The 25273-nt window shown below is 56.0% G+C and overlaps 1 protein-coding gene and 1 non-coding gene across 3 annotated transcripts; both read right to left on the bottom strand.

Moving 5' to 3' along the window:
* Window positions 1-1090: 1090 nt before the first annotated feature.
* Window positions 1091-16843, bottom strand: PLXNA3 (plexin A3). 2 transcript variants are annotated; one of them, XM_072955718.1, is made up of 33 exons: window positions 16444-16840; window positions 13967-14590; window positions 13107-13646; window positions 12393-12575; window positions 11217-11345; window positions 11034-11134; window positions 10620-10743; window positions 10385-10541; window positions 10206-10305; window positions 9952-10066; window positions 9575-9775; window positions 9292-9388; window positions 8951-9141; window positions 8731-8876; window positions 8543-8663; window positions 8300-8436; window positions 8019-8189; window positions 7628-7721; window positions 7303-7542; window positions 7082-7225; window positions 6768-7002; window positions 6522-6664; window positions 6191-6447; window positions 6024-6090; window positions 5784-5930; window positions 5541-5700; window positions 5296-5399; window positions 5004-5100; window positions 4559-4749; window positions 4085-4254; window positions 3302-3514; window positions 2939-3089; window positions 1091-2139 (listed from the first exon to the last, which is right to left on the bottom strand). In XM_072955718.1, the coding sequence occupies exons 2-33, from the start codon at window positions 14561-14563 to the stop codon at window positions 2044-2046; spliced, it is 5619 nt and encodes a 1872-aa protein (XP_072811819.1). In that variant the 5' UTR covers window positions 14564-14590; window positions 16444-16840; the 3' UTR covers window positions 1091-2043. The 2 variants fall into 2 exon arrangements, with proteins under 2 accessions (XP_072811819.1, XP_072811820.1); XM_072955719.1 differs by lacking the exons at window positions 1091-2139; window positions 2939-3089; window positions 3302-3514 and having other exon boundaries at window positions 4086-4254; window positions 4559-4678; window positions 16444-16843.
* Window positions 16844-19206: 2363 nt separating this feature from the next.
* On the bottom strand, window positions 19207-19370 carry LOC116277321 (U1 spliceosomal RNA). Its single transcript, XR_004186797.1, has one exon. It is a non-coding gene; the product is annotated as a U1 spliceosomal RNA (small nuclear RNA).
* Between the last annotated feature and the right edge of the window lie 5903 nt (window positions 19371-25273).

Genomic DNA, 25273 nt, shown 5'->3' with positions numbered 1-25273 from the left:
TCCGGTCCCTGTCACTCCACACAGGTGAACAGCCTGCCTTACAGAACCTGGAGCACCCTGACGTGGGCTGGGGGGAGGGAGGTGCTGTCGGTGGGGATGGTGGCGGTGGTCGTGATGTGACGACGGTGATGGAGAGTCTCACCTGACTGCGTGCAGCAGCTGTGGTGGCTTCAGTGAGGTTCTTTTTCTTTCTCCCTTTTTAAAAAATCATTTTTTAAGACCTCGCTTCTTGACGGGGAGGTGAGAATTAAGCTCTTTCATGCCACTGCCCCGTTTCCCCTCCCTCTCCTCCCCAAATGGTTTTGTTCTCTTCATTTACTGGGGTTTCTTTTTCCCTTGAAGTTAAAAATGACCTTGTTTTCTCCATTGGCTTAGTTTCTGTAACCACATACTGGTCGTTTTAAGGCTATCTTCCTCGGCGAGTTCTCTCCCCTTCCTGTCTGGTTTTCTCTGGGCCGCCTGCCTGCACAGCTTTGTCTTGGGACGTCCCTGGTCAGGGCTTGACACCTGATCCTGAACCACACCACATCGCTGTATTCTTTTACCTCCTCTCTGTGTTTACTTGTTTGTGTTTGAAGTCAGGTTGAGCCCGGTCTGACTTCCATACTGTAAATTAGGAGTTTCAGCAAACACAGAGTTGTGTATCTGCCACCATGGTCTGCTGCCATGACTCCACCCACGGGTGGACCTCACAAGGTGCTGGAGGCTTTAACACCTAAGTCAGGTCACAAAGCTCCTCTGTTCCAAACCCCTCAGGCTCCCCTCTCACTCAGAGACAAAGACAAAGCCGGGGCAGGAACGGGGACACTGGCTTCCAGGTAAGAGACAAGGGCGGCCTGGACCCGTCTAGGGGCCGTGGAGGTGGGGAGAAAGAAACAGACTGAATGGACCTGGAAGATGGAGCCACCAGGACTTGCTGATGGAGTGGCAGGGCCCTGGACCTCCTCAAATCCTCAGAAACCCTGCAGTGAGTCACCCTTCCTCCCGCACAGCGGGTCCAGCTGAGCCAGAGTCCAACCGTCTCCCCACCTGCTCCCACGTGCCTGGAACAGCCACCTCCCCCCACCCCCCGACAGAGGCGCACACCGGCTGCATTCTCGCAACTTTAATTGGAGGGAAAAAAAATTACATAGACAAAGAAATCCTCATGCAAGAAGGAAAAAAGGAGCAAACTGGGTGTCCAGGCCCACGGGACGGGGTCCGCTTCCTCAGAGGAGGCAGAAGAGCAAAGGAGTAAGGCACTGCCGCCTCGGCCCCGGCCCCTCGGGCAGGCCCAGGACGGGACAGGGCAGCGGAGGGGGAGGGTCTGGGCGCGCGCAGACCACACGGAGGGATGTGGAGGTCGGGCCCGGAGAAGGAGGGGCAGGCCCCGGACGGACGAGCCTGGTTACAGCTCCCGAGGCGCTCAGGGAGAACAGGGCCCTGGGAGGAGTTTCCAGTCCCATCCCCGAGAGGCTTGGAGGGGCTTCCTCGGCCCCCCCTTGGCACAGCCACCGTCGGAGGGCAGCTTCGGGGTCATCACCCACCCGGAGTGCTGCTGGTGCCCAGGCCCCCTCTCGGAGTGGGTGGGGGCAGCCCCGGCCAGGGTGAGGGGCCAGAGGCCAGGCCAAGGCTGACTGTCACAGGGGAGCCAGGGGGCGCACGGAGAGGAGGTGCGTGTATCTTGGAGCATCCCCGGGGAGGGCGTTGGGGGCGGGGATTCACAGATGGAGATGGTGAGGAGAGATAAATTAAATAAATAGGTGGTCGGGGTATAAATAGTAAAGGGGTCAGGGGCCGTCACGACGCCTGCGCACGAGGGCGGGGGGTATTGCTGCTGCCGGGGTGGGGGGCTTAGTCCTGTCACCCCTCCCCACACAGGGCCCAAGGCAAGGCACTAATGAAGGGGACCCGGGGCGCCGGGGGCATCTTGGCCCGATGTCCTTTCCTGCACCCCGGGTCCAGGGCTCAGCCCGAGACCCAGGCGTGAGACGCCCCCTTCCCGGGAGGGACGCGAAGACGGCTCAGGACTGAGAAGCCCCCTCCTCACCGGTTCCGCCACCCTTAGCTGTTGCCGGGCACGAGGCTGATGATCTGTTCCAGCTTCTGGCGCAATTTATGCTTCCGACAAGAGGCATCTCGGTCCAGAGCGGTGAGCACCTGGGGGAGGAGGGCCCGAGCTGGGCTCTCGAGGAGGGGTTGCCCCTCTCGGCCCAGCCCCCCCCCCACTCCCCAGCAGGAGTGCTGTCCCCCTCTGCCTCCCTCTCCCCACCGGGGCCCTGGGCACGTGGGCAGGGCTGCAACCTCGCTGAAGCCTCAGCAGACATCCTCCCGCTGCTCCTCAACCCCAAATCCTCCCCCAGTGCAGAACCTTCTCCTCCTGGCCACAGCCCGAGCGCAGCCCTGGGGGCCCTCCCAACCCCCTCGGACTCCGCTCTGCTGCCGGCTGCCCCTCTTCTCTGTCCCCTCTGAGTGTCCCAGGGCTCCCAGTGCTGGCGCCGCTTCTCCCTCTACAGTGGCCCATGCCCCCCACCCCTAGCCTGGTTCGCTCATCTGGGCTCAGTGTTTTCAGGGCCCTGTCCTGACTCACACGTTCTCTCCAGCCAAGAATACAATCCTGAAGCCCACACCTGTCTTCCCTGCTTACTGACATCAGCCACAAACCGGGCAATGTGCTGACCCACCCTCCTTCTGGCCCCACCCCATCCCCGTCAGCCCACCCCTCCCCATGCTCCTGGCCCTCAACTTCTGCACAGCCAGAACTTTGTGCTCCAGCCAGTGGCTTCTCTCCTGGGTTCATCAAATCCCAGCATCTACAGATGGGCTAGCTTAAGGGCCTGTTCTGGGGAGGAATTGAGTCATCTGAGAGGTGGGTCCCTGAGGCCTACCAAACACCTGCCATTGCCACTGGCTGCACCCTCAAAGCCAGATCCTGGGGTCCCATGGGGGTGGCACGCACCTCCTGGCGGTACTTGGTGACATAGAAGTAGAGCTCGCTGAGTGCACTTAGGACATTGAAGTCACTGGCATGAAGACGAGACTGCTCCACCAGATAGGCGTCCATGTCCTGGTCGCTGATGGATGACATCTTCGCTATGTCCCGGTAGTACCTGTTGGGACCCTATGTAGGTCACACCTGCAGGTGCCACAGAAGCCAAAGCCCCGGCCCTGGTGGCCAGGCCAGCCTCTGGGCCTTTCTCTTGAAGCCGGCCCACCTCACACAAGCCTGCCCAGGGAAGGCAGCTCCTGCCCCCTCACTTAGCAGCAGAGTCCCCGGGGCTTCCTGGCCCCACCTCCCGCCCCACCACAGGGTAGGGCCCACCTCTCCACCCAGCTCTTGTAGTTGGGGATGTCCTTGGCATAGAGCAGCTTGTTGGAGGGCGAGTCCTTGCCCAAGCGGTGCTCAGATGTGGAGCAGGAGTCCATGAAGGTCTGGGCCACCACCGACAGGCAGGCGTCCGTGATGCTGCTCTTGTGGATGTCGAACACGAACTGCGGGTTCTTGATCACGTTCACCCAGAAGCGCAGGGGCAGGCTGGACAGAGGGACAGACACCCGCAGCTCCCCAGTCTCACCAGGAGCACCCTCCTGTCAGCGCTCACCTCCACAGCCAGTCTGGCCACGTCTGGCCCACAGGCGGCAGGAGCGACTGGGGCCACTGAGAGCAGCCTTTTCTTTTAATTTTCTGCCAGACTTTAAGCAGTGAGAAGTGAGAGTAAATGGCCTTCTGTCCTCAGTGAGTCTCAATGCCTCCTACCCCAACCCTCCACACAGCGACCACCTGGACTTGCTTCCAGCATCTCTGCTCTGTGTCACCAGTATCACAGCCTCAAAGCCTGGAGGGCTAGGGGCCACCTCTGGGTGCTGGCCCCACTACCGACACCACACCTGCCCAATTGCCCCACAGAGCCCACCTCCGGAATCATGCCCATGTGCTCTCCTTGCTTGCTGGCCCCACTGATGCCAGGCCTCTGTCCTCTCCTGCCAGGATGACCGCTCCAGCCCCCATCAGTCACCCTGACAGTCACCCAGTCTTGGCAAAGTCCTCAACCTCTTCTGCCCACCCATCCCCAGAGGTCCTGCGGCGGCCTAGCACGGGCAGTACCAGTTGCTCTTCCAGGTGTGGCGCACATCAGGATCACTGATCTGCCGCTGGTCGGCCTGCTCATCCAGGAAGTCAAACATGTACTTGATGGCCAAGGGCAGGGCCGAGCCCCGGTGTGCCGTGCTGAACACAGTCTCAAAGAGATCGTCTACGAACTTCTGCAGCGTGCCCTGCAGGGGTGCAGCGAAGGCACAGGCTGAGAGGGATCCAGGGTGGGATGTCCCCACAGTAAGACAGATGGGAACAGAGAGATTCTGCAATGAGCAGGGCTTCCCTGGCTGGCCAACAGCTCAGGGAGAGGCTCGGCCTCCAGCCTGGGGTGGGTGGGAGTTCCCGTAGCAAAGGCCTTGAAAAGTCCATCGTGATTTGAACAATCTCACGGCCCTTTCCCCAGGCAGCCCGGCCAACCCCAGGGCCCAGGCCCAGCTAGGAGGCATCTGTGCTAAGCCACGGTGGTGCAGGGCCAGCCCGCACCTTGGTGGCCAGGAGCCGTGTCAGGTAGATCTCCGAGACCATCTTGCTGCCACGGTCTCCCTCTCGGTGATCGACATGGTCGTGGTTCTTCACCAGATGCCACAGCTTGGTGCCTGTCTCCTGGTCAGGAGTGATCATGGGTGCCCGAGAGCGGAGGCTGTCAGGGCTGCTGGCCGTGCGGAGCAAGCTCTCTGGGGCAGAGATGGGTGCCCCTTAGGGCTCTTGCCCTACTCTGGCCCGGGATCCCTGCAGGCCGAAGGGGCCCGTCGGCTCTCACTGGCCCACTGCCCTTCAAGGCTCTCAGGAACTGGAGACCTTCCGAGAGCAGGGTCCAGGAAGGCTGCCAGAGCTCAGCTGACCATTCGGCCAGGGCACTCCCAGTGACAGCTGACACAGCCTTGAAGGGCACAGGGCCAGCAGAGATCACCCCACGGAGGACACCTACCATAGCGGCTGAGGGAGCGGGTGAAGGTGAAGGAGTTGGCCATGTTATAGGCTGACACTTGTTTGGGCACCAGGGCCACCAAGGAACCATCTGTCACCTGGAGACCCCGGAGATAGAGAGGGGGCAATGTGGGAGGCTGGGACGCCAAGGGGCCTGAGCCACCATCTATCCAGACCCGGCAGGGCCCATGCAGGGCAGCTCCCAATGCTCCCCGAGGAAGGCCTGGGTGCGGGGGTAAGAGGGGGAGCAGCAGGGCCGGGCCCTGGCAGTGAGGGCACCTCCAGCTCCTCACCTGGTAGTGGGCCAGCGAGTTGACCCTCTTCCAGTCATACTCGATCTTGGTGGTGACATCCTCATCCTGGAGAATGATGCGGGCCATGCGGCCCTGACGCCACTCTGTGGGCCACAGACAGCTCTGGGGTCCTGCATAGGATCACCTGAGACCCCGGGCCACTTCCCTCAGGGTACAGAGCCCAGCTGGGGAGCACAAATGCCAGCCAAGGTAACACGGCCATAGGAGGCGGGCAGAGGCCTCACCTAGGTCCATGTCCTCGGCTTTAGGGCGCTGGGAGTATGGGATGCCCTTGTACACAGCATCCAGCAGCTTGTCTTTGGCCTGGGTGATACTGTCACAGTTGAGAACCTTCACCGGGACCTGAGTGCTGCCCTCACTCTCCGGGCACACACAGTGCAGGGTCTGTAGGCCAGGGAGACCACAGGGAGGGTTCTGGGTGGTGTCCCCTTGGGCCCGGAGCCCTGCCCACCTAGCCCCCCACTCACCAGTGTCTTGTAGTCGATCTGCTGCCGGATGAGCTTGTCCTCGCTCAGGGAGTAGCGCGCCTCGCCTGTGATGGCATCGATGGGGCCCTTCTCCATCTGCTGCTTGATGGCACAGTACAGCAGGAAGAGCGGCTCCCCAGCACACTCCTGTGGCCGGGCAGGCAGGCACACAGCTTGCTGCCTGCCTGACAGCCGGCAGCTTCCCCACTCACCTCCCAGCGGCCTGCCCTCTCCACCTACCTTCAGGAATTTATGCAGCAGGAAGGTGAACCAGTTAGTAAGCATCTTCTCAGCCACCGACTCGGTCCTAGGTCAAGAGAGGTGCTAGGGCCCCAGCCAGGTAGGGCCAGGCTACAAGGGTGGGGCCTACCCAGGGCAGGGCTGGCAGGGGTGGGGCGGCCAAGTACCTGCGCAGCAGCAGCTTAGGGTGGTTCTTGCTCTCAAGGTTTTTCTCTATGAGGTCTGCCAGCAGTTGCTTGAGCAGCCCTGTGGCGTAATCGAGGCGGCTCTGCAGGGCCACCATGGTGAGGGAGGCCACCGTGCCACGGTCGCGCATGGAGAAGCTGCGCTGGGCCTCCAGCGTGTGGATGAAGGTGAGCACAAAGGCGCGGCTGTGCAGCAGCTGCCCAAAGAGACGCAGCGCCTTCTCGACATTGGGGGGGGTCTGTGGGGGACAGGCTGTCTCAGAGGGGTGGGGGTGGCCCTGGGGGGCACGGGCAGGTCGTGGTGGGGACTCACGTCCAGCTCCTTGAGCACCGGGTGGGCCTCGATGCCCGGGAAGAGCACACGCACAGCATAGGTCCGGTAATCCAGGAATGGGATCTGCACCCCATCCATGTGGTTTGTCAGCTCGTTGATGTCCGTCTGCAGCTCAGCAAAGGCTGGGGAGGGGAGGGCCGAGGGTGGTGAGAATGAGCAGAGCAGGAGGAGGGAGGAGGGAGGCCCCCCACCCGCTACCCTGCACCCCCACCCCCACCCAGGCACCTTCCTTGCATTCCAGGGCCACCCGGGACTCCAAGTTGTCCATCTGTAGCTGCAGCCGCTTCAGCGTGCGGTCTGCGTCCTGAGTCTTGCGTTTGTAGGCGACCAGCACCGCGGTGATGGCCAGCAGCAAGAGCCCACCCCCCGCTGCCAGCCCCACCATGGCTGGCAGGGTCAGCGCCCGCTCGTTCGTGATGTGCAGGGTGCCCAGCCAGAACTCCAAGCCGCCCACCAGCACCTGCAGGGACAGGCTCGCCGTGAGCTGACCCGCACAGTACTCCCAAGCTCCCCTGGTGGCCTCCCTCCCCGCTACCCACCATGACAGGCTGCCGGCCTGTCTGGCGTGGGGAGTCACACAGGAGTTGCGTGTCTGAGACAGTGAGCGCACACGGCTGGCCCCCTATCAGCACCGTGTAGTTGAGGCGGGAGCTGCCAGCTGCTGCAGGGATCAGATTCTTGCCCTGCGGGTAGAGGGCCGGGTCAGCCAAGGCTCCCTGCCTCCCTACACTCCTGTCCCTGTGCCCCACGTCGCAGGCACCTTCAGCACGACGTGGGAGCCCGGTTTGACATCCAGGACACCAGAGGGCCCCAGCGGCTCGAAGCTGGGGTCGGGGTAGTAGGTGAAAGAGGACCGGTTGAGGGAGCGGGCGGTCTGCACGTGGTCCAGCAGGAAGCCAAACTCATCTGGGTGCTCGCCCTGGGCCTGCAGCTGGGGCCGCCCCAGGAAGATGCCAGGGGCCTTGCACAGCATGGCAGTGTCGTTGATCACGTGGCACGTCTGCAGGGATGAAAAGGGGCAGCCTGGCACATGGGGCCACAGGTGGCAGGGTGTCAGGGGCAGGAGGAAGGCAGCTGGCACTCACGTTGGTGGTCTCGATGCCCCGGTACTTGGCCCGGACCCGGGGCTCCTGGACCGTCAACAGGTGGGTCCCACTCACAGTGATGGCTGTGCTTCCACTAGGGACAGGGGTGAGGGGCCTCAGCCTTCCTCTCCACTGCCCCCACCCTGCCCTGGAAGGGTATTAAGGCTGCCATGGGGGCCCAGGACCTCCCCATTTGGCTCCACCAGTGGGTGCCCAATGCCATGTGCTCGGGAGGAGCTTGCCCTCTCTGCCAGTGAGGGCTCAGGCTCAGAGGAGGTGTATCTTGATGCCTGAGGCCTCGGTCACGGGGCAAGGCCCCAAGACAGGAGCTCGCGGGCCCCAGCCCCAGCCCCCTCTATGCTAGGTGGGCCCTGCTCCCCTGCGGTCTTACTTGATGATGCTCCAGGTGGGTTCAAGGCGAGTGACGGTGGGGTCCTGGGTGTAGGTGTAGAGGACTCCAGGACTGGAGATGTTGGCGCGGTCAATGGCCAGGGTGATGGGAGCCTGGCTTGGGCCCAGGGTGGAGACGGGCGAGATGCACACGATCGCCTCAGCATCTCTCCTACATCAGTGAGTGGGGCACTTGGAGGCGGCGGCCCAGGGCTGCCACCCACTGGCCCTGCCGGTCCCCTATCCAATACTCAGCCCCAGGCTGGGATGGCCCTGGCCCACCTCACGAACTGGCACTCGCCATCTCTCACAGTCACTGTGACCCTGCTGCCGGCATCCAGAGAACTCCCGGAGATGGTGAGTCGCGTGCCCCCTGAGGCTGGGCCCCGACTGGGAGTCACGCGGTTGAACATTGGTGTCTGTGGGAGAAGCAGCCCTGAGGCAGGGGAGGCAGCTGGGGCTGGGGCTGGGCCACACCCCCCTCAGAAGGGGCTGGAGAGGGAAAGGGGCGGGCTGGCTACACACCACGAAGCTGTAGAGCTGCTCAGACTGTGTGCGGAAGTCAGCCGAGCAGTCACCCACGCAGAGCTCTGCAGGCCCGGGTGGCGGGCTGGGCACCAGCGACTCCTCCATCTCACACACGATCCTAGGGGACAGAGGAGGTCAGGTCCGGCGCGGCGGGTGGGGCCCCAGGGCCACGGGGCTACACTCACCTCTCGGCACTGATATACTCAGCAGGGATGGAGTTGCAGCGCACACCGGCCACCAGCAGGCCCACCTCTCGGGAGGTAAGACCCAGGTTCTCGCCCACAATGGTGATCCGGGTGCCTCCCTCCTTGGGTCCCATAAGCGGGTGGATCTGCAGAACAGGACAGGAGATGAGAGGGTGAGCCGAGACTCGTGGGTACCCAGAAGGTGGCGGGAGAGACTGACCTGGGCAATGCGGGGGTGGCTGCAGCGTGTGCCCTTCTGGTTTGGGTGCATCCAGTTGGTCTTGGGGGACGGGCAGTGGGCCCGCAGCTGGCACCTGTGTTCCGAGACGCACCAGCCGCAGTTGAAGCGGGGGTCAGCCTTGAGGCAGAGGCCACAGCTGGGCCGCTGTGCCCAGCACTTGTACAGGAGGGCTGTGGGCACAGAGGGCACTGCTGGCAAGCAGTTACAGGGAGCCAGGGGCACCAAGGGCCTGGACCAAGGGTCCCCCTGCCAGCCCGGGCCCCAGCTTCTGCCTAGACTGCCCCAGGAGGCAAGCTCCTCAGCCCCAGCCCACTCCTCACCTCGGAAGGTAGCAGGCTTGTCAATGGGGAAATCTCCATCCCAGACCACGGAGAAGTCCAGGTCAGTATCACCATACTCGTCACCTTCATAGGAGTACTGGGGGGAGGGACACGTGTGACCCCAGTGAAGGTGCAGACCCCTCAGCTCAGGAGTCCCAAGCAGGAGACTCAGGAAGTCCCCTGCCGCAATCACCTGAGGCTTCTAGACCAATTTGCTGGGCACAGATCTGCATCATGCCTGGCCCTGCACCACCCAGACCCCCGAGGGCGGCAGGGGCCTCACCGAGGCATTCTGGCACTGCACGCTGCTGCTGTTGAAGCGGATGGCAGGCACCCGCTGCTGCCGCCCCTGCACCCGCACCACACACTCGTAGCTCTTCTGGCCTGACTGCGGCTGTGGCAGGTTCTTGGCCCGTAGCGTGAGAGGCTGCATGACGCCCACGGGGATCAAGAGGTCCCCACTGGGCAGGATCTCCGGGCAGCCCTGAGGGGAGAACGCCTGTCAGCCGCACACAGATTGCTGCCGTCCGGGCCCAGCCAGGCCGGCCCCACATCGAGGAGGCTCCTAGACAATAATCAAAGGCAGAAAAGGCAGAAAAGCCAGGGGCCCGCCCGCGCGGAGCCCAGCCCCCTCACACACGCACGTGGCGCCCGCCTCACCTCAGGGCTGTGGACCCTGCCCTCCTGGAAGGAGCACTCATTGGGGTGGCTGGTACACACGTGGCGGTACTTACACCAGTGGCAGGGGTAAGGGCTGCCAACGCAGGACATGCACCTGGAGGGGAGAGGCTTCAGAAAGACCAAGAAGACTGGCCTGGCCCCTGACCGTGCCCCCTGTGGAACACACAGGGGACCCAAGGCACAAGCAGCACACGGGTACATAGAGACGTGAGGCCATGAAGGCCAGCACTCACGACTGGAGGACGCTGCAGTTGTAGAAGACAAAGTCGGCCCCCGCAAACCTCACGCCGGTCTCCTTGGAGAGCAGCTGCAGCCGCACAGTGCGCGTGGCCCCTGCAGCGAGCCCAGGGGTGGCCCTGAGTGAGCCTAAGACAGAGGATGCCCCCGACCCAGGCAGCCCCAACCCACTGACCGTGCCCCCGGGTGAGAGCCCGGAGCTCCTGGAAGGAAGGTGAGGGGCAGCGTAGCTCCCCGGAGGGCAGCAGGATGGCCTCGCTCTCGGTCACCTCCTCAAAGGCACAGCTCACGCCGGCGCTGAGGTCTGGCACATTGTGCACAGCCACGGTCAGCTGGGGGAAGCGGAGGACTCAGGGCAGGGCGTGCCCCGACTCATGCACACACAGGCCGCACACCCCAACCCCACTCACCTGCACCCCGGGCGATGTCACTGACACGTTGTTGGGCCAGACACGCACCTGGACGCACTGGCTCAGCTCCTCAGCAAAGCCACGCGGGGCTGAGGTGCCTGGGCAGGCTCCCTTGCGGCAGCATCTGCATGGGGTCAGGCCAGAACCAATCCCACAGCTGCCCCAGAAGGACACAGAACAGGGGTACAGTGGGGGCCTTGGGGAGACAAGGGGGACAGCCAGCACCACCCACAGTGCCAGGCAACCACGTTCCTCAGCGTCATCTTCTGGGGCCCCAGGGACATTACTCGGGGCAGCAGTTCCATTCATTAGCTAGAGAAAGTAGACGGGGAGGGAGGGGGAGACCACAGGGGCCAGCAAGCCCGTTGTCACCACCCGCCGGCCCGCTGGCCCGCCCTGCACGGCTGCCCTCACCTGTGCTGCAGCACACACCAGCCACAGTGCGGGTCTCCAGAGCCCAGGCAGGCTGGGCAGCTTGAGTACTGCTGGCAGGTCTCCACTGGGAGCCGGCTCACCTGGGGACAGCCACATCAGCGCCCGCCCCACCCCCCAAGCCTGCCGCCCGCCGCCGCCTGCTGCCGCCCACCGTGGGCCCACCTGCTTCTCACTCAGGAGGTAGATGTGCCGGTGGTCAGGGCTGAACAGCAGGTCTCGGAGTATGGGGCTGCCGTCCACCACGGGCACCGTCTCGTACAGGTGTGCCTCCTGAGAGCCATCGACCCGCACCTGGGCCGCAAGACCAGCACGGAGGAACAAAGCAGCCTGAGGCCACAGCCGCACCCCACATACCCAGGCGTCCTCTTCCTGAGCCAGGGAACTTTCCAGGTTGTAGTCAAGCTGAAGCTGAGGCCTGGTGGGGTTCAGCACTCAACCTGCCCCCCAACATCCCACACCCCACAGACAGGGAAGGAGGGCTCAAAGACTGCCCCCTGGAGGCCCCTGGTGGGGACAGCCAGCCAGAAAAGTCTCTCAGGAGACAGAGACAGAGCGGTGTGAGTGCTGCCTAGAGTGGGGTGACGGGCGGGCTACAGGGCTGACGGCTAAAAGGGGAGGGCCTTCAGGGCGATCACTCCCTCATAGAATGAGATAGTAACTGTGGTTGTGTAACTGCAAACAGTGAAATCACTAAAATGTGTGCTATAAATGGGAAATGTGTGACGTGGAAGTTACACCTCAATAAAGCTGTGACAAATGGAAAAGAAGGACCAGGAGGGGAGCAGACCAGGCCCCAAGGACACAGTGGCTCCCTACACAAGCCTTCCCTGAGCCCCCCAGTCCCCCAGGGGCAGCTCCCATCTCCCGGGTGAGCAAGAGGAGAATTTGGTGCTTGTCCTGACTCCTGTCCCTTCAGAACACAGGGGAGCTCCCAGTCCTGGAAGGGAAGCAGCTGTGGCCCTGCCTGCACTGCCGCCCCAGTGCCAAGAGGAGACAAGAGGGCAAAGGAGGTTAGGTCCACATTTGTTCCCTCGTTTATATTCAAGTGAGGACCCAGCAATGACAGCTCCTGCCCTCCTGGCAGAGAGGCCCAGAGATAGTCTGGTCTGACCCCAGGGCCACAGGAAGCCAGCAATTCAGGCCACGGCGGGCAGTGGCGCTGGGGAGGGTGGGTGGCCCCTCATGGAGCACAGCTGGGCTCCTGGGGCTCCGCCTAGGAAGTGCCCCTCCCCAGGGCCATGCCCTATCCAGGGGCAAGAGGGCTCACGTGTAGGCTCTTGACCCCAGCCCTGTCCCACATTTGCCTCAATCCCCACACGTCAAGCTCTCTGGGCCCACCTTCTTCAGACTGCCACTGCGAGTGCCAATGAAGACCACTGAGTGCTGGTGGTAGGTGTAGGCGGCCACACTAGCCATGCCGTCAGCGCTGTCAGCCAGCAGGGGCAGCCCCTCAATCACGTGCAGGCCGCCCAGCGGCTGGTTCAGCACCAGTCCACAGAAGTTTCCATTTATCTGCATGGGCTGGTGAAACAGGAGGGGTACCTGTGAGTCAGAGCCCAGGGGCACCAGCGGGACAGAGGCCCTGAGACTCCATGTTCTGGAAGGGAGCAGATTCTGGAGCTCACGGCTCACCAGCCAAGACCAACTGTTTGCCCTGGGACCCCAAAGGAAACTGGGGGCTGAGGAGGGAGAGCAGGCAGGAGCAGGGAGAAGAGAGATCGTAGGGGCACCCACCAGAGGGAGCAGGAGGAACAGGCTTGGGAGGGTGGAAGGGCAGGAAGAGGAAGGCGGTGGTCCACAAACAGATAGTGTCCCCCAAGAAAGATGGTGGGTGGGCAGGCTGGGGAAGAAAGAGAGGCAGCAGATGCAGGGGATGAGAGGGCGTGGGGGATCCCTGAGAGGGAGACACGGGTGTTCCAAGGTGAAGATGTCATTCCCAAGGGCATGCCAAGCCTGGAACAGGCTGGAGAGCCGCCGGTTGCCAGCTGCCACACCACCGCCAGGGTTGGCCGGCTGACCTGGGGCCGGGGGATGGGGTGGGTGAGGGCTCACAGTGTTGATGCAGGGCAGCTCCTTGTTCAGCAGCCAGGGCAGGGCCAGTGTGCCCTCCCCACGGTAGCAGGACTGGATGCGGCGCCGGATGTGGGCGTTGATGTCACTGAGGGTAAAGAGGCAGAGGATGGTCTGCCGTGGCGGGCTGGCCCGGTTCTTCTGGCCCTGGGAGAAGATGGTGAAGAGGACGTCTTCGTCAGCTGGCACGCCCAGGGCCTGGGCCAGCAGCAGGCCAGGCTTGGCTAGGTGGGCGCTCTGCACCAGGCGGTACTCCACGCCGCGCCACGAGCAGCCGATGGGAAATTCCACATACGAGTAGAACTCCGAGTCCCCCGAGCACATGCGCACGATCTTGGATGTGAAGAATTTCTCGCCTGCCGTGTCTAGCAGCGTCTGCTGCGTGTCCAGCTGCAGCGTCAGGAAGTACACGAAAGAGGCGCTTACAAAGCCGTAGACGTAGTAGATGTCAAAGGCTGGGTACAAGGACAGCGTGTCTGAGGGGATCTTGATCTGAGAAGAGACAAACTCATCCTGGTACACCTAGGGAGCAGGATGGGGAGAGAGAATGGAACAAGGCCTGCGTCCATGGCCAACCTCCTGCTAGGCACACTGGGTGGTCCTCAGCAACTGTCCCCCACCCCTACCACCCCCACAATCATGGGATCCCAGGCCAGAAAGGCTCCAGAGGGCCTTCCCATGGCCCGGCCTGTCCTCCTGCCTTCAGCAGCTTGTCCCCTCTGGGAGCCAGCACAGATGAAGTCAGGAGGGAACTCATGCTCTTCAGGTGGGTGGGAAGAGAGGGGATGGGGGGAGGGCAGCCAGTCGCCAGAGAGGGTGCGCAGGTAGGCAGGCTCACCCACCAGACTGAACATGTCGGCGCCGTCCTCGTCACCAATGAGCTTTCGGGAGCTCAGGGTGGGGAAGTACTCGGACTTGCCATCCACGGCGGTGCCCACGAACAGCTTGCTGGGCCCCTGGCCCTGCTCCACAATGACGCCGGCCATGGAATCAGGCTCCTGGGCCCCTGACAGGTAGTGCTCCTTGCGGTGGTGGGGCTCGCCCAGCTTGAAGAGGTCATCCAGGCGCAGAAACTGGCAGATGCCTTGCCAGATGCTGCCGCAGGCCACCAGGCGGCGGGCCACATAGTCTATGAGCAACAGCTTGTTCACATTGTCCACGGGCGCCAGGCGGTGGGCGCACACGCGCATGCTGGGAGGTGGGTAGCAGCGAACATTGTCCTCGACAGGCCCCGTGACGTGGACCCGCAGCTCGGTCAGGTTGGGGGCCAGCTTGAAGATGCGGTTCACTGCGCCCACAAACACCTCCCCCGTCACCCGGTGCACAGCCAGGTGGGTGAGTGTGGTGTCTGTCACTGAGAAGGCAGGGAAGGGCCTGCTACTGTCCAGGGCACCCCCCACAGCAAGGAGGAACAGCGGGAGGAGGCGGACAGCAGGCATGGCCGGTGGCTGCACCCAGAGACGGGCCTAAGGAGAGACAATGAGTGTGAGTCAGAAGCCCCCAACCCGGGATGCCCACCCTCTCCCGACCCTGCCTGGTCTAGGGCCCCCGGCAGGCTGAGAGCCATGCCACAGAGGGTAGAGGCCACTCACCCACCACCACACCAGAGCCCCAGACGGTGACCATGGCTGATGGAGAGGAGGGGCCTCCAGCAGGGCGCACGAGTGAGCAGCAAGCGCGGGCAGGCTTGGGGGCCATCAATCATCCCCCACCCACTGCTGGAAAGGAGCCAGGAGGCCTCGCCTCAGCTGGGCCACACCCAAGGGGGCAGCAGAGCCAGATGCCAGGAAAGGCAGGGTGGGAGACTCTCCTGGAAGAACCCAAACACCAGATCACAGAGCTGAGGGTGGACGGCCGCACACAAGAGCAACTGCACACAAGAGCAAATGGCAGGCAAGCCAAGGCCAGGAACACGCCCCACATCCTAGTTGGGGGAAGGGGAAAACGTAGGGAGAGAACAATAGCAAATGTGGGGGAGTGTTAGGACACAACCCTGGGGCAGAGGGCAGAGGCATCAAAGCCTGAGACCAGAAGGGACCAAGGGACTCCACATCCACGTTCCTGGCCCCAGCTGCCTCCTCACCCCAAGGGCCTCCCTCTGCTGGCTGACCAGGAGCCTGCTATCTGGCTTCCTGGCTGCAACACAAAGCCGAGTCGAGCCTGCCCCCACAGCCAAGCACGGAGACGGACATAAGTCAGGCTCTGCTTGGGCACAGCCAGACAAATGGCCATGCAGCCCTACACGGCTCTCCCTCCAAATCCAGAGGTCAGCTGGAGAAGGGGGGATGCAGGGGGGCCCACATTGCCCTATGGAAAGGGTGCAACATTCTCAAATACAGCCAAGACCTTGCAGAGATGGGGCGGGTGGGCCACAGGAGCAGTACTGGGCTTGGCTGGGTCTTCACTCCTAGGCCACACCCAGGCCTCAGCCAGCTCCAGGCAGCAAAGACAGCAGAGCAGTGTCGTGACAGCCAACGGGGCAGGGCTCAGCAATACCCTTGCAGTGCCCAAGCCCCAAGGGACACACAAGGTACCCAGCTTGGTGGGGTGCAGGGAACCAAACCAAGGGGGCACAGAAAAAAGAAAATATGTATATACTAGAACAAGGCGCAGAACCAGCTTGAAACTGCAAAGTTTCAGCTCAGACTGATCATCTATCCAGGGCTCTTTTGTCAGGTCCGCATCTTGGACCCCTGGATGCAACAGCCAGAGAAGAAAGGAAGACAGAGAAGGGAGGCCTCATGCCACCCTCACCTCCTCCACACCGCACACGAATAAAAGTCTAAGAATGGGGATAGGACAGGTCGGGAGGGAGACCTGGAGAGGCAGGATTTGCAGCCCAAGTGCCTATCCTAAACCTCAGCCTGTAAGTGGAAATTTGGGGCATCAAAAGCACACCCAATCTCTCTGCTATAACCCTGGCAGCAGAGCCCGAGGATGGGAGCAGACTCTCGTAGAGACCAGGCTCTAGCGCCGGCTCCCCAATGCCTTCCTCGGTGCCGCTGGCCCAGCTCGCCCTGCCCCCACCAGGGGCACCCCCTCGGCAGACCCACGGGAAGCCTACTGGATGGAGGCGCCACAGCAGCCCTTGCAGGAGCCGCTCCTCCGCCACAAAGGGTCCCCATCAGGCAGGGGGCTGGCCACGGACAGGCCGTCCCTACTGGCGTCGGGCACGAAGGACCAGTCGGGCCGGCGCCGGAGAGGCAGGGACAGGGCCCGCGACCCTTTCGAGGCCGAGCTGACCCCCTTGGCTGCTGGAGCCCCCCGGCCGCCCAGCAGGCTGGCTCTGCACAGGCGGCGGGGGATGGTGGCCACCTACCTGTCCCTTCGCCGCCGCTGGCTCCCGGTGGCCGGCTGCGGGCCACGTGGACGCGCCTTCGAGCCCCACACCGGCCCCGCTCGCGCGCCCCCGCCGCCGCGCCCCACGGCCTACACCCCGCCCGCCAGCGCCGCCGCCGCCCACACACTGGGCCGGCCCGCGGCCGCCGGGGCCTTTTAAATCCGGACCGTACCACCGCGTCGGGCAGGGGCGCCCAGGGAGGGCCGAGCGGGAGGGCTCGCGGGCTGGGGCCCCTTCTCCCCGGGGCCGGGGAGAGGCCCAGGGCGCCGCCCGTGCCTCTCTGAGCGGCTGGGGTCCCGGCCCAGCGAGCCGACTCCCCCGGCGCAATGGCCGCGCCCGCGGCGCGCGCCTTTCCCCCTCCCCCCGGCCCGCTGCCTCGGGCAACCCTGGGACCCGCGCGCCCCCGCGCCACACCCCCTAGGGCCCCGGGTGCGCGCGGCAGCCTCGGGCACGCGCAGACCCCGCCCCGCCCTGCCCGGCCCCCGCGCTCCGAGGCGCGTCCCGGGCCACCTGCTGCGGGTGCGCGGCCTCGCATGTCCCGGCCCTCCAGGCGCGCACCGGCCGAGGACCCGCGGTTCTTGTTCAGAACACTCTCCCCGTGAGGGTCCGTAATCTGGAGGGCCCGCGCCTAATAACCTGCAAATATCCAGCCATTTACCCCTGGCCCCTTCCCCAGCGTCCTCCTTGGCCCTGAATCTGGGGTTTGCATTCCCTTGGTTTCTTTTTCCTTTTCTTTCTAAACAGCTTTATTGAGATGTGATTCATTTACCATATAAGTCACTCATTTAAAGGGTAACATTCAATGACTTTTAATATGATCACAAAGTTATGCAACCATCCCAACTATCAATTCCAAAAAGTGTTCAGTCGCCCGGAAAGCAAACCCCCATGTGCCCATTAACAGTCACTACCCAGTCTGTCCCTCAACCACCCCCGTGCCCCTCCTCCCGCCCCAGCCCCTGGCACCCAGTAATCAACTTTCTGACTTCAGATTTCCCTGTTCTGAACTTCTCATGTAAATGTATGAACATCTTTTGTGTCTAGGTTCTTTCATACTGAGCATACTGTTTTCAAGGTTCATCCATATTGTAGCAAGTTATCAGGACTCCATTTCTTTCTGGGGCCAAATAATACCCCATGACTTGGATATACCACAATTTATTTTTCCATTCATCAACTGGTGGACATTTGGGTTGTTTCCATCTTTAGGCTGTTGTGAATAATGCTGCTACAGCATTTGCCTTTAAGTTTTTGTGTGAATACCTCTTTATTCCCCTTCCACCTAGGAGTGGAATTGCTGGGACATGTGATAACTCCATTTTGAACATTTTAAGAAAAATGACCAAACTGCTTTCCAAAGTAGCTGCACCATTTTACATTCCCATCAGCAGGTGTATGAGGGTTCCAATGTCTCCACATCCTCACCAACACTTGTTGTTACCTGACTTTTTGTTTCCAGCCATCCTAGTGGGTTTGAAATGGTATCTCGTTTTGTTTTGCATTTCCTTGGTGACCAATGAGGTTGAGCATCTTTTCATGAGCTTATTGGCCATTTGGATATCTTTTTTGATATACAAAGAAATCTGAAATGTCTATTCAAGTTCTTTGCCTATTTTTCTTTCTTTTTAAAAATTTTTATATGATTTTTAAAGGCTACACTTCATTTACAGTTATTACAAAATATTGGCTATATTCCCCTTGTTGAGTCTTATCCATTCAATTGAAGGCCTTAAAAGCAAAAATTGAGGTTTCCAGGAGAAGTAGATATTCTGCCTCAAGATGTAACAGAGACATTGTGCCTGAGTCTCCCTCCAGCTTTGCTGCTACAATTGCATGAGCTAGTTCCTCAAAATAAATTGTGTGTGTGTGTGTGTGTGCGTGTATGTGTGTATCCTGTTCTGTTAATCTGGAAAGCCCTATCTAAACAGATGTCTTTCCATTTATTTAGGTTTTCTTTTATTTCTTTCAATGTTATTGTGTACTTTACAGTGTACAAGTTCTTACATTTCTATTGTTAAATTTATTCCTAAATATTTTATTCTTTATGATGCTACTGTAAATGAAATTGTTTTCTTAATTTCATTTAGGATTGTTCATTGCTAGGGTATAAAAATACAATTAATTTTTCTGTCATGATCTTTTATCCTGCAACTTTGCTGAATTGGTTTATTAGCTCTAATAGGTTTTTTTGGCAGATTTATTAGGATTTTGCACATACAAGATTATGTCATCTGAGAATAGAAATAGCTTTACTTTTTCTTTTTCAACCTGGATGCCTTTTATTTCATTTTGTTACCTAATTGCCCTGGCTATGCCCTCCAGCCAAATGTTGAATAGAAACGGTTGCTTTCTTTTTAATTTTTATGATTGGAAATTATTTCAGGCTTACAGAAAAGCTGTAAGAACAGTACAGAAATCTCCCATGTACCCTTAACCCAGATTCATATTTTGTCCCATTTGCTTTCTCATTCTCTCTCTCTCACATGTATGTGCATATATTATATGTTTATTATATATAAAAATATTTTTCTGATGTATGTCTAAGTAAGTTGCATACACCTTGCCCCTTTACTCCTAAATATGTCACTCTGTATTTCAAAACATAAGCATAATTACTGTATAATTCCTATAGGATCTTTTGGGGGGGGATTTATCTATTCTGGATATTTCTTTTTTTCATTTATATATATGTACTGTTCATTGTTTCTAAGAACAGTTTAGAGCTTTAGCTTTTTTTTTTTGTAGGGGAGAGCGTGAATGCAGTCCCCTACTACGACAAATGATGCAGTTGAGTTTCCCACATTTGGGGAAATCACAGGGGTCAGCACATCCGAACTGCAATGGATGAACCTTGCCCTGGGAAAACCACCTTCATGATCACGGTATCTCCCCTGCCAGGTAAGTATTAGCTTTTTAAACTTACATAGTTATTAAAGGAATAAAGCCAACCACAAAATAAAAATCAACAGAATGCAGTAATCCAATCATAAAGGACAGTCAAATGGGCTTACACGTATTCAAGAAATTAATTATCTAAGTTATAAATAATAAGTAGTTCATTTCTGTCCTTATTTTTAGATTCCACATATAAGCAATTATAATTACTATAGGCTCTTACATAATCACAGTGTGACTATCAATGTCCAAAATGTTGCTGTTGATACAATAACATTATTTAATCTATGCTCTTACTCAAATGTCATCAATTGCGCCCATAATGTCCTTCATATCTTTGTTTTTCTGATCCAGGATCTAGCCTAGGATCCCACGTGGCATTTAGTTGTCACGTATCTTTGGTCCCCTTTAATCTGAAACGTTCCTCTGCTTTTCTGGGCCTTGCATGACATGGGCCTTTCTGTAGAGTGCAAGCCAGGTCTTTGGTGGGATGTCCTCTCTTTTGGGTTTGTCTGCTGTTTGCTCATGGTAGGACTCGGGCTGTATGGTATCGGAAGGCTGCCAGGCCATCTGGCCAGAAGGCTGGGCCCACTCAGTACTTCTCATCAGGAGGCAAGTGTTATCATTTTGTCCCTTCGTTGTGATGTCAACTTTGAGCATTTGGTTAAGGTGGTGACTGCCAGGTTCTCAAGTGGACAGTTACTGTTTTTTCCCTTTGTAACTAAAAAGTGATTTGTAGGAAGATACTTTGAAACTAGGTAAATATTCTCTTCTTCATCAAAATGTCACTCAAACATTGATAGTTCTTGCCTGAATCAATGATTACTCTGATGGTTACAAAATAGTGATTATTCTCCCTCCACGATCGCTCCCGCATTCGTTCGTTGGCATTCTGCTGTCAGGGAGTGTGCCTCTGCTACCTATGTACTCCCTATCACTGTGCACTCATGGAACTTGATTTTAATCCATTATTGCTAACTGTTCATTTTGATGATCAAATTATCTTGTACTTTTCTTGCCCCAGCCCTGGACTCAGCAATTTTTCTAAGGAGCCCTAGTTCCCTGTTAGGGAGGATAATATTTAGAAACCAAGATTTGAGGGCCAGTGGTGCTCATTGCTACTGGAGAGTGTCATGCTCTTAGGCACTATCAGTGGGCATAGCTAGGATGTGTATGTATGTCCGTGTGTGTATACACACAGGTTTTATACAGACACACACACACACACACACAGAGGTCACGTATATATACATATACATTTACATTTACATATACATATACATACATACAATCCTGACTACATACTGATACCTCCCATCCCAATTCCACAGCAAAAGTTCCAAGCCCTTCCTTAATTCCCCAGTCTACATTTGTATCTCCTTTCAGCATTAGGAGACCTGGCTTGCAATAACATCAATATATTGACTCATTTGTTTAATCCTCCAATAATCCATAGAGAGCATTTTCAGGATAGCAAATCCCGAGGACAAACAAACTTACCAAGAGAGGTTTGTGATTTCTTTACAAGATTTTTGTTCTTTGGTTTCTTTTGTCTTAAAACTACAGGCATAAAGTAAAAAATGCTGTATTTAAACGTTGCTTGGGTAGCTCTTTCTTTTAATTGCCCTTTAATACAGTTATGTTATTCATTTGAAATACACTTGGGACTGCTGTTTGTAATAAATTTTAGCTTCCCCCCAATCCTTTTGATAATTTTTAGTATGTAAAATAGTAACATGTGTCCAGAAGTCAAAACTACATAAGAAGAGACACCCAGGTGAACATCACTCCTTCCTGTATCCCTACCACCCGGTTCCCTCCCACTCCTTAAGGTAACCAATTTCATTAATTGCCTTCTTTTTCTTTTTTCCTTTTAAATGAGCTTTATTGGGGTATAACTTGCAGACGGTAAAATGACCACACTTTAAATGTACAGTTCAATGAGTTTTGAAAAATTTGTACCTCTGTGTGAGATATAGACCGTTTCCATCAGCCCAGAGGCCCCTCTGAGTTCCCTCTGCAGCCCCGACGCCTGCCCCTGGCCCCACATGGGTACCAATCTGCTTGCTGTCACCAGGAAGATGGTGAGCATCTTTTCTCTTGCTGTTGCCATTCCTGTATTGTCTTTTGTGACATTGTCTATTCAAATCGTTTGCCCTTTTTTAAAAATTAGGATGTTTGTCTCATTTTTATTGATCTGCAGGAGTTATATGTATGTGTGTGTGTGTATATATATATATATACATAATATATATATATACATAAATATACATAATATATATATATATACATAAATATACATATATATATATATATACATAAAACATATTCTGGATACAAGACCTCTGTCATAAAAAGATTTCTTTCCTCCAAGCCAGTGGCTTGTCTTTTCATTTTCACAATAGTATCTTTTAAAGAGCAAAAGTCTGGATTTTTGCTGAAGTCAAATTTGTCAACTTTTCCTTTTATGGTTATTTTTTGTATCCTGTCCAGGAAAACTTGGCCTAGGCTAAGGTCACAAAGATTTTTTTCCCATGTTATATTTAGATTTTTTTTTGAGTTTTAGCTTTTACTTTTAGGTCTACAACCCATGCCAAGTTCATTTTTCTGTATGGTCTCAAGAAGGTGTGTAAGTTTCCTGCAGCTTCTGTAACAAAGTCCCATGCACTGAGTGTCTAAAACTTCTCTCTCAGTTCTGGAGGGCAGAAGTCAGAAATCAAGGGGTGGGCAGGGCCATGCTTCCCTCTGCAGGCTCTAGGGGAGTAACTTTCCTTGTCTCTTCCAGCTTCTAGTGTTGCTGGCACTCCTTGGTCTTCCTTGGCTTGTAGACACAGCCCTCCAGTCTCTGTCGTCACATGGCCTTGTCCCTGTGTCTGTCTCCCCTCTTCTTATAAGGACACCAGTCATATTGGATCAGAGCCCAGGCTCCTCCAGTATGATCTCATCTTTTTTGTGTTTCTTTCTCTTTTTAAAAAAATTTGGGGGGGCAGGTAATAAGGTTTGTTTATTTATTTTTAATGGAGGGACTGGGGATTGAACCGAGGACCTTGTACATGCTAAGCACATGCTCTGCCACTGGGATTTACCCTTCCCCTGATCTCATCTTGATTTGATTACATCTATAAAGACACTGTCTCCAAATCAGGTCACTTTCACAGGTACTGGAGGACAGAACTCCAACATATCCTTCTAGGGGTCACAATTCATCCCCCAACCTCAGGGTTAAAGTTGATCTTATCCATACAGACATCTGCCTGCTCCAAAACCATTTCTTAAACACCAAAAATGTAAAGACTTTTTCTGAACTCCTAATTCTATACCTGTTCATGTGTATGCACCACGTTGCCCTGACTGCTGCACCTTCATAGTAAGTTTTGAAACCTGGTAATGTGAGCCCTCCAACTTTGTTGTTTTTTCACTTTTTTATTTTTTCAGGGGGAAGTAATTAGTTTTTTTAAATTATTTATTTTTAGAGGCGGGACTGGGGATTGAACTCAGAACCTCAAGCATGTTAGACATGCGCTCTACCACCAATTTATACCCTCCCCCTCCAACTTTGTTCTTTTTCAAAATTGTTTTAGATATTCCAGGTCCTTTGCATTTCTATATATTTTGAGGATCTGCTTATGAATTTCTACAGAAAAGCATGCTGGGATTTGTGGTAGGGCTTGCATTGAATTCATAGATCACTTTGGGGAGTGTTACCATTTGGAGGCAGAATTCAAAGATGGCCCCAAGTGTCCTGCCTCCCAGCGTACAAACCTATATCATCCTCTCCCTTTGAGGCAGAGTAGAACCTCTGCATATGATGGGACCACACTCCCATAGTTAAGTTACTAATCAGCTGACTTTGAGTTCATCAGAAGGTAGAGCCTCTGGGTGAGCTGCCCTAATCAGGTGAGCTCTTAACTGAGACTGGACCCTTCCTAAAGAGGGAGATTTGAAGCATGAAAGGAGGTATGGTGGGCACCAGATAGCAGGTGGCCTCTAGGAAGTGAGAGCATTCCCTGGCCAACAGCCAATGAGGAAACAGAGACCTCAGTCCTACAGTCACAAGGAACCTGAATTTTACCAAGAAGCTCATAAGCTTGGGAGAGGACCCTGAGCCTCAGATGAGAAGGCAGCCCAGCCGATCCTGATGGCAGCCTCATGAGATCCTGAGCAGAGGACCTAGTTACATCATGCCCAGACTTCTGAACTACAGAAACCATCAGATGATAAATGTTTTGTTTTGTTTTGTTTTCACATAGATCCTGTCTCTCATGTTTATTTCAATCTACTAGTTTTTGTTGCCATTGCAAATGAAATATTTATTCACATTCCATTTCTTGGTGCTTTTCACTAGAGCAGAAAAAGCTGGGTTTTTGTTTTTGTTTAACATGCATCATATTCAGTCACATCTAGCCACTTTACATTCCACCTGTGGCAGAATTCTGGTGCCCCAATCTTGGCAGCATCCCTGCTGTCTGATATGACAGGGTGCTCCCAGCTCATCCTGTACACTTGCCGGCCTGGCCTGGGACCAGCCACATCTCCAAGAGGCACTGGGTCTTACTGGTAGGAAATGGTCTTTAGGGACCATAATCTGGGGTCTGCAGGTGGAAACGAGTGTTGCTTTAAACCACTGAGTTTTTGTTAGTCAGATGGCAATAGAAACCTAATGCAGTCATCCTGACAGTATTGAGTCTTTCGATCCATGAACATGGAATGTCTTTCTGTCTATGTAAGTATTCTTTAATTGTACAATACCACTTGTATGAAATTTGCAGAGGAGGTAAATATACGCAGACAGAAAGTAGATTAGTGGTTGCCATGAGCTGGTGCAGGGTGGTAGGGGGCATAAGGAGAGACTAGTTAATGGGTACAGGGTCTCCTTTTAAGGTGATAAAAATATTCTGGGAGTAGACACAGGTGCTGGTTGCACAATACTGTGAATGTACTAAATGCCGCTGAAATGTGCATGTTTAAATGGTTAATGGTTATTTTTATGTTACGTCAATTTTTCCTCAGTTGAAAAAAAATTAAAAATAAAAAACAAAATCCCACACTGAGATACCACATGTCCCAGCTCAGGTTGCATATGTCCCCACATGGTGAGTGGCGGTAGTACCTGTGGGCATAGCGCAGGGGAGCCAGGACTCTCTCACCTGGTGGTGGGGCTGCCAAATGGGGGAGAGCACTGGGGAGGGGAATTTGCCAATATCTGGAAAATTCTTTCTGTGGCTTAAAGAAAACGAGGGGGCTCTGCGTGCACAGATATGGAGAGACACGTAGGAGATTTAGATGTATTGCTAAGTGACAAATGCAGTGACCCAGGCACTACCTCTGACCTTCCTCCTTTCCTCTCTTTCTCCTTCCTCCTTCCCTCCGTTTCAGCCCTGTTCACCTCCAAGGAGTGCACCAGTGTCTTCACACCTGCTATTCTCACTGCCTGGAACAACCCTCCCCCACTCTGGAAAGCCTGACTTCTTGTCACTCCTGTTGGCTTTAATGTCACCATGCAAAAAAGGCCTCTTTATCTTGCTTGTACATTTTTTGTTTCTCTATTTGTGATTTACATCCACAATCATGCACACCCACCCACCCAGATGGGAACACATGCATATAGACACACATGTGCACATCTCTGTACACTGGTCCCTAGAAACACTGGTGACCACTGACTGACCTGATGACCTCCTGGAGTCCCAGAGCATCAGATAATACCCATCCCCACAGCTACCAACTTTTCTCTGCACCCACCCAACCTCTCTTCTAAACTCCACATTCATGTGGATTCAAGGTCCCAAGGAGAGGGTCCCCAGGGGGAGGTACAGCTCTGGTAGAGTGTGTGCTTAGCATGCACAAGGTCCTGGGTTCAATCTCCAGTACCTCCATTAAAAAATAATAAAATAAATAAACCTAATTACCTCCC

This window comes from Vicugna pacos, chromosome X, assembly GCF_048564905.1.
Source record: "Vicugna pacos chromosome X, VicPac4, whole genome shotgun sequence".
In the NCBI taxonomy this organism is placed as follows: Eukaryota; Metazoa; Chordata; class Mammalia; order Artiodactyla; family Camelidae; genus Vicugna; species Vicugna pacos.
The sequence above is the reverse complement of the archived record's forward strand: the minus strand, read 5'-3'. Positions and strand labels throughout refer to the sequence as shown.